Raw genomic sequence first — 8,727 nt, 5'->3', positions numbered from 1 at the left:
ATAGATCATAGGATTCCGGGAGGCATGGAGCGAGGCGGCCGGCTCCCGAGTAGGCTTCGGTGCAGCGGGTCTTCAGCTCAATTTTATACAGGATTTGGGGGTGGGGAGTAGCCGAGTTGGTCTAAGCGACAGGACCAAGTTGGAGTCCGGCGGCACCTTTCAAACCAACCCAGTTTAATGCGGGGTAATACCCCAGACTTAACCTCTGTGGGTCTTGAAGGTGGCCAGAATTTAACTTGGTTGGTTTGAAAGGTGCCTCCGGAGTCACTCCGGTCTGAGCCTATCTCCGTCCGAGCTTGGACCGGAGTCACTCCGCATGGCCTTTTCCACGCGCTTCCCTCCGCCCGGCATGTCCTCCTCGACCGAGGCTCTTTCGGGCTCCCAGGACCTGTCCTCGTCGCCCCCTCCCCCGGAGAGGGGGCGGAGCTCGACCGAGGCTTTAAAAGATTTGGAGGGCGCACCGGGCGCCTGTTGCCGGCGCGGAGGCTGATAAGGAGGCGGCGCCTGGCTGATTGCCGGCAGAGCGAGCGCCTGGCTCGGGCTTCGTCCCTGGCTGCTGCTGCAGGAGCCGCGGCGCTCCGGCTGCGAAGCGGCCGCCTCCTGGAGCCCTCCTGGGTCCCGCTGGCCGGCCAGCCCCCCGGCGTGAGCGCCCCCATGCCCGCCCTGGCCGCGGCGCGTCGCGGCGCCGCCGCCAGCTGAGCCAGCTGCCCGGCCGGCCGGCCTTCCGGCGCGATGCGCGGAGCGTGGTGCCTCCTGTGCCTGAGCCTCTGCAGCCTGCCTGCCTGGCTCGCCGCCGCGCAACTCCAGCCGGGCATGTAAGTCGAGTGGGGAGAGGGGCGGAAAGGCGGCCGAGTCGGGAGGGGGACCCCTTCGGAGCGCTGGAAGGGAAAAAGGGCGGGGGTGGCGAGAATGAAGAGTCCGCGGAGAGGTAGGAGGCAGCCGCCAAGCGGGTTTCCCACCCTACGGGTCCCGATCCTGTCCACGCGCACGCGGGAATGTATCACGCTGATTGCAGAATTTCGGCAGAGTTGGGCGGCCGTGACCTCCGGCTGATTGCGACGCCCGCAACTTTGCGCCCACGGTAAGGGTCCGAAGCGACCGGCCGGAGGTCCTGCCGAAGCAGAGGCACTCGGAGGTCGCCTGGGATGCGTGGAAACCGCCCTTCAGTGGCCGACGACGGCGTGCGCCTCCCTTCCATCAACGACTGCGCTAGTTTAACCATTCTAAGATCCTGGGGAGGGAGGGGGATATTAACTAGCCCCGATTCGCTCAGTTCTCCAAGTTACCGACGATTGCTAGTTAAGGTTAAAATATGCTCTGGGGTTTTTTTTTTTTTTGGGGGGGGTGACTATCTCATAGAGTCCCAGATGACCTACGGCCAACCGCTGGGGGAGATTCTTGACCTGAGGAACCGGGAGGACAAAGGAGATTCCCTAATTGACATCACCTCTGTCATTCAAAGTAAAATCCCTCCCTTGGTTCCAATTAGGAAAGAAAGGCCATTTGAGAACCGTCATTTGGTAGACATCGCATCGCGCAAACTTAGAACAGCATTTAAGGCTCTAAGCTTCCCAACCATGCCGTCCGCACTTCTCAGCCGCCCTTATCTTTTAAACACTGTGATCAGTATTTGGGGAAATTCAGGGAAGGATCCCCCCCCAGTACATTTTGCCTTGTCCCTTGTTTTCAAGGATAAATTCCTGGGTACGATTTTATCCCTCCGTATCCTCTCTTTGCGATTTGGACAAATTAATCTACCTGTGGTCAGACATAGAGCCTTCTGTTTCGTATAGAGCGGCACTCTTTGCTCTTGCCTCAGAAAAAATAAGAGCAAATGCAGCCTTAAAAAGTGACTGTCTGATTTAGACAATATTTTAAAGTCTGTTTTTCTTTGATGTCATGATCTGCTTTTTGGTTTTGAGATGGCCTATGACCATCTTGTGGCGCAGAATGGTAAAGCAGCAGACATGCAGTCTGAAAGCTCTGCCTATGAGGATAGGAGTTTAATCCCAGCAGCCGGCTCAAGGTTGACTCAGCCTTCCATCCTTCCGAGGTCGGTAAAATGAGGACCCAGCTTGCTTGTTGGGGGGTAAACGGTAATAACTGGGGAATTCACTGGCAAACCACCCTGTATTGAGTCTGCCATGAAAACGCTAGAGGGTGTCACCCCAAGGGTCAGACACAGGGGATACCTTTACCTATGACCACATACAACAAACTTGACTTGTATATGCGCATGTGTGTGTCCTTACCTGGAAAGCTGGATTTGATTCCCCACTCCTCCACATGCAGCCAGCTGGGGGACCTTGGGCTAGTCATGGTTCTGGTAGAGCTGCTCTAGCAGAGCAGTTCTCTTAGAGCTCTCTCAGCCTCACACACCTCACAAGGGCATCAATTTTGGGGAGAGGAAAACAAGGTGATTGCAAATCACTTTAAGACTCCTTCAGGAAGTAAAAAGCAGGGTATAAAACACAACTTTTTCCTTTTTTCATATGCCGCTGAATATTTGTAAATATATTTGTTTCATTGGATTCCCTCCACTGTTCTCGCCACTTAGCAGCTAGAGTGGCTTACCAATGTTTTCCTTCCCTCCATCTCATGTGCCTCCTGGGCACATTTTCACCTGGGAGAAGAAACGGGTGAGAACACCTAGCCACAAGTATTGACGAGGTACGGTTTCATTTATTTAATTTGTAGTTTAACTTTTAGACTACCCTACCCCGCCACCATAAGCATGTGTGGTGGAACTTGTGTGTGTGGCGCATGAAATGCAACATGGCATTTCTATGGTAGATCTGTTATAATCAAAATGCCTTCAGTTAAAAGCCTTTATGCCCTTGCTGGTGAAATACTGGACCAGGGTGTGACTTGGTTCCTTTCTTACCATAGGTAGCAGAATAAACACATGTGCTCGGCTTCTTCCGGAGTGACAATGTCAGATGAACATTGTGTGAAGGATGCATACAGCCACAGAAATGGGCTTAGGATCACAAAGTGCCCTATCAGCTTCTCTTGTCTTTCTCCCCCACCTCCCCGATGTACTGTTGTCCTATGACTCTAATAAAAGGAGTTCGGTTCTTGTGGCAGGGCAACATATAAATGTTCTTGTTTAGTTCTCCTTTATGTTTTTATTGCCATCTTTGTAGCTAAACAGTCAGAGGTCCAGTGCAGAAAGAACATTTTTGAGCTCCAAACTGGGGCTGGAGATGATGTATGCCTTGCCGTTAACTATAGCATTAATTAATGGCATTAACCATTGAGCAGGGGTGCATCCAAACCTTGACTTACAAGCCTGCCCCAGACCTTGATTGGCTTTGACCATTGGTGTGTGTGTGAAGTGCATTGTCACTTCTGATGAATTAATGACCTCCAAAGCATCCTTTTTATGTTAAACTATGGCCAAAGGAAAGAGACTCTTGTGGCGCAGAGTGTTAAGGCAGCAGTCATGCTGTCTGAAGCTGTCTGCCCATGAGGCTGGGAGTTCGATCCCAGCAGCCGGCTCAGGGTTGACTCAACCTTCCATCCTTCCGAGGTTGGTAAAATGAGTACCCAGCTTGCTGGGGGGTAAACGGTAATGACTGGGGAAGGCACTGGCAAACCACCCCGTATTGAGTCTGCCATGAAAACCCTGGAGGGCGTCACCCCAAGGGTCAGACATGACTCGGTGCTTGCACAGGGGATACCTTTACTTTTACCTTTATGGCCAAAGGAAGCCAGAGGAAGGGGATGGGAGTCCATAAGGCAACAGAGAAGTGCCGGTTGTTTTTATACTCCGCTTTTCACCGCCCAAAGCAGCTTACAACTGCCTTCCCTTCCTCTCCCCAAAACAGACACCCTGTTGAGGGAGAAGAGGCTGGAAAAGCTCTCTGAGAGAACTGGTGACTGACCCAGAACCATCCATCTGGCCACATGTGGAGGGGCGGGGAATCAAACCTGGTCCTCCGGGTTGAGAGACCTCTTCTCTTAACCACTGCAGCTCTTAACCACTGCCTCACACTGGCTCTCTGCTACTGCTCCAGGGCGGCACCCTCACATTGGTTAACCCTGCGTGCTCCTGGGACTGCAGCTGCCACTCGCAACTGGGTGCCTCGTCTGCCCGGGAGGGGCGGTCCATTTATGAACGAATGCTGCTATGTTCACAGCAGTGTGATATCCAGGGATGCTTCGATGCAGCCTAAGGTGGGGAGACGCCAGGGGCTTCGCGTTAGCCCTGGAACAAAACAGCAAAAGCGCAAACCGTGCCTTTGATCAGGAGATCAGTGACTTCCCTCTGCATTAGGGTCAGGAAGCCTAATCAGGAGGGTGGCAATTAGGGTGGCCGAATTAACCGGGATTCCGTTTGGGGCATGGCTGTGCGAAGGGCCTCGTTGGTGCTTAATGTGGGAGATAGTGGGCAGGAGACGCTGCCCGGCTTGGGCTGACTAAGCTGCATGGGGGTTGGGGGTCAGACTCATGGCGAAAGCCTAATTGGATTTCATTTTAACTTTCTTGTCTCGGCAGCTGCCTGATGCGGCAGCCACAGACTTCAGGTCTCCAGGGGTTGTGAAATAGAGAGGCGATCGGTGAGCGAGAGACGTAGCCTCCTTTCAGGCACTTGGAGCTGGTCGAGTATATTGGGAGAGTGTGCTACCCGTCCTCTTCCCACGATATGCAGTCGCTGTGTTGTGTGAATAGGGCAATGTACGTATTCAGTGTGCATGTACAGCCTTGATATGCGTTAACCCTTGGAGATCCCATTGTTGCCGTCTATGTACTGGAGTAGCAAGAAAGAGCTGCAGTGGCATAGAGCAGGTCTTCTGGGGTTTCATGATGGCCCTGGAAGGGTTTCCTGAATAGGGGGAGTTAATAAATCATAGAATCATAGAGTTGGAAGGGACCTCCTGGGTCATCTAGTCCAACCCCCTGCACTATGCAGGACACTCACATCCCAATTGCTCATTTCCTGTAACCTGCCACCCCCTTGCCTTCACAGAATCAGCCTCTCCGTCAGAGGGCTATCCAGCCTCTGTTTGAAAATTTCCAAAGCTGGAGAACCCACCACCTCCCGAGGAAGCCTGTTCCACTGAGGAACTGCTCTGTCTGTTAAAAACTTCTTCCGGATATGTAGATGGAATTTCTTTTTAATTAATTTCATCTCATTCATTCTGGTCTGACCCTCTGGGGCAAGAGAGAACAATTCTGCTCCATCCTCCATTTATATAAACATATAAATGTTTATATATTTTTAAAATGTGCTAAGCATTTATCTAGTGATACCACCATATATGATCATGCTGAACCTCCCAAAATGGCCAGTGAGGGGCCTGGAGGAGGTGAAAAGGAAAGGGACCTCAGGTGGGCATGTCCACAGCTCTGCTTCCCTACCAGATTCTGCACGATCGCACCACTTCCAGGGTTTCTTGAAGCATGAAGAATGTCTGAGGGGTTTATGAACAGTACAAATGTTGAGGAAGGCTGGGTTAGAGGATTGTGGGGATAGAGGTTCGAATCCCTATTCTGCCTAGGAAGTTGTCTTGGGTGACTTTGGGCCAGGCAGACACACGAAATCTAACCTCCTTCACATGGTTGTAGTGGAAATAAAATAGAGGTGAGGAGAATGATATCAGCTGCTTGATTTATTGATATTATTGTATCTTATTTGGAATCCACCTTTTCTCACTTGGACTCAAGGCAGATTACAAAACTTTGGGTTGGCAAGTCGGGGTATAAATTGAGGTATGTAAGTGTGTGGGTTGACCACATGTATTGATAGGATCTTCATGCTTCTGATAGGCTCCTTGTTTGAGCGATTGTAACATCTTCAAAGGGTGGTAATTTGGGGGGGGGGAGTTGGGGAGCGGGTACATTGGGGGGGGTTTATAAGGTGAATTTTTATGGGGAGCATCTTAAGGAGAAATCCACACATTCAAAACACTGGCATCTGTCTCTGTACGATGAGTCATAGCTGTTCTCTGCTACCTCATCATCCTCTTGTATAGCTCCCATTTGTAGGACCAGTTCCCATGTTTATCTTTATGGGATCCAAGCCTGAAACAGCTTTCTGTGTGTGGGTTTCTTCGTTTCCATCGTGATTTGGCAAAGTCTCCCTTAAGGCCCTGCTATCCCTCTGCCACAAAATAAGCTTGTGACCACCCTCTAGAGCAGCCTTTTTCAGCCTTTCAACTGCGAAGGAGCCCCTGAAATAATTGTTTAGTCTTCGAGAAGCCCCGGAAGTGATGTCAGCGGGCCTTGCCTGACGCCACACCCCCAGAAGTGACATCACTTTAGCCCTCCTTTTGCTCCCTTCCCCTGCCTTTACAACTACTATGGCATCAATGCCACACATAGGCCAGAAAGCAGAGCAGGAGCTGTGAAGATAGCCCATAACCTCCCATTCCACACCACTTCAGAGCTCTCATGGACCCCCTTCAGGACTCCTTGGGGTCCACAGGCCTCTGGTTGGAAACCTTTGCTCTAAAGCAGGGGTCCCCAACCTTTTGGCACATGGAGGCCGCATTAGCATGCCCAGTGCCTAAAGAGGGCCACATTTTAAACCAAAATCTAACAAAATCATTAACCTACTAATTTAGATCAAAAGTAAATAACCAAAGTTATATAAAGAAATGTTAACTTCAGTGCAATCCATTTTGGAACAATATTTTACTGTGGAATCCTTTTATTTAGCTACACATATTTACCTAGTTAGTGTGATTTCCGTTGCTGTTTTCTGTTAGCCAAGGCATTGACGTCCAAGTCAAAGTTTGTGACAGACACTCTTATAATGTCTGTAAGCCTTGACCTACACTTCAATTTTGCAGTTTTCATCTTGGAATAGGTTTGTTTACAGATGTATGCGGTACCAAAGACTGTGAACATGCCTGCAGCAAATTTCTTTAGGTTGATAAATATATCAGGTAGATCAGAATAGAAATCTAACAGACTATTTTCTTTGTAAATGACTCTGAGATGATCAGTAACTTGCAAATCAATTAGTTCCATCTGAAAAAAGTTACTTGTATCTTCTGGTGCTACTTCGAATGGATTCTGAAACATTCTTATTTCCTTTCCAAGCTTATTGCAATCAGTGAATCTGTTCTGAAATTCTACCTGCAGTAGGTTTGGTCTTTCAACATAGAATTATAAATCCCCATCCTTCTTAAATTTTAGTCCATTGCAGCATGACAAGTTTGAAAAGTTACCTTCATTAACTTGCTTCACAAAAATGTTTAGTTTTGCTTCAATTAAGTATACATGTCACACACAAACGTTATTTTTGCCAGCAACCTTAGATTCAGTGTGTTCAGATGCCCTGTGATATTTGTTAAGAAAGCCAAATTAAAAATCCATTCAGGTTCAGAAAGTGCATCTTGGCCATGATGCCTGATGTAATTACTGCTAGATACAACAATGCACACCATGCTTTCCCACTAAAGAATCTTTACTACACAAGGGTTGCATGGGAAGTGTACCATTTAATTTCAATATCTCTTCATTGACTTTTGCAACTACACCAGTTTTACTTCCCAACATATTTCTTGCACCATCAGTTGTGATGCTTTTCAATTTATCCCAAATGAGATCAAGATTTTCTACTGATTTTCACACCTTTAAGAGTATGTTTTCTGCAGTTGTGGTGCCTTTCAAATTCTGCAGTCCACACGACTCTTCGGTAATTCTGAAGTTGATAAAAATTAGTAGTTGAGCAGTGTCTATAGTGTCATTGCTTTCATCTAATGTCAAATTAAAAAAAATCAAAACGTTTTGCCTTGACAACCAGTAACACATGCAGCTCTTCTCCTAGTTCTTCAACACACCCGATGATTGTAGATGCAGATACTGACACAGCTAACACAAGATACCTTCTCTGGGCAAATTTCCTCCATTATTTTGACCATGCGCTTTTTAATAAATTCACCAGCAGAGAATGGTGTACCACTCTGAGCAATACATTTAGCAACATGATAGCTGGCCCTTCACAGTACACACGTTCTCTTCAACATGCTTTATAAAACTATTTTGCTGCAAAAACATTGATTTTTTAAAGAGAGTTTGTCTTGTTCACTTGCACCTCTCCTTGATATATTGAGTAGCTCTTCTGACAGGATTCAAAAGTGCCTTTTAATATTGCACTCCTTTAATACTGAGATAGTTTCAAAACATATCAGGCAAACTGCTTTAACCTTGTTTAAAACAAAGAAATTCAGTAGTCCATTTGTCATTAAAGACACGGTGATCATCTGCAATTTTTCATTTCTTTGAATCAGAACTCCCTTTTGTAGATTTTGTGGGATTTTTAGCAGAGCAGCAGTTGCAGAGTTTCAATGTTATCCTTGAAGAAATAAAAATATGAGTAGTATAATTTTAGGGGCCTAACTCCCCCCTTTCCCATTAAATCTACTCCACTCTAGTTACTATTAGCTGGGGAGTTTCAATTCAACTATGGCAAAGAAGAGACGTGATCTCTATCAACTACAGTTCTCAGAAGCACTGGGCTATATACACAGGCTAGGAACAATTTTTAAAAAAATGCATTGTGAAGAACGGTATGGGTCTGAGGGTTGGAAGGCCGCACAGAAAGAGGGCCTCAGGTTGGGGACCTCTGTTCTAGAGCATTGAAATGAAGAAACAGGTTTGCAAGTGACTCGTTAGGCAGGTACGGTTGTGAGCGATTTTACATGGAGACTATCTAGCGCAGGGGTAGTCAAACTGCGGCCCGCCAGATGTCCGTGGACTACAATTCCCATGAGC

At 47.9% G+C, this 8,727-nt stretch overlaps 1 protein-coding gene across 5 annotated transcripts in view; it reads left to right on the top strand.

Moving 5' to 3' along the window:
• Positions 1-484: 484 nt before the first annotated feature.
• The window catches only part of LOC143843009 (uncharacterized), a 228,529-nt gene continuing 220,286 nt past the window's right edge, over positions 485-8,727 (top strand). For all 5 annotated transcript variants that reach the window (XR_013233425.1, XM_077348484.1, XM_077348485.1 and 2 more), the window contains exon 1: positions 485-815. Coding sequence is in view for 4 of the 5 variants with exons in the window: in XM_077348484.1 (XP_077204599.1) it covers positions 733-815 (83 nt within the window). In the remaining variant the exon portion in view is untranslated. The remainder of the gene's footprint in view (positions 816-8,727) is intronic.

This window comes from Paroedura picta, chromosome 8 (assembly GCF_049243985.1).
Source record: "Paroedura picta isolate Pp20150507F chromosome 8, Ppicta_v3.0, whole genome shotgun sequence".
Taxonomy (NCBI): domain Eukaryota; kingdom Metazoa; phylum Chordata; class Lepidosauria; order Squamata; family Gekkonidae; genus Paroedura; species Paroedura picta.
The sequence above is the reverse complement of the archived record's forward strand: the minus strand, read 5'-3'. Positions and strand labels throughout refer to the sequence as shown.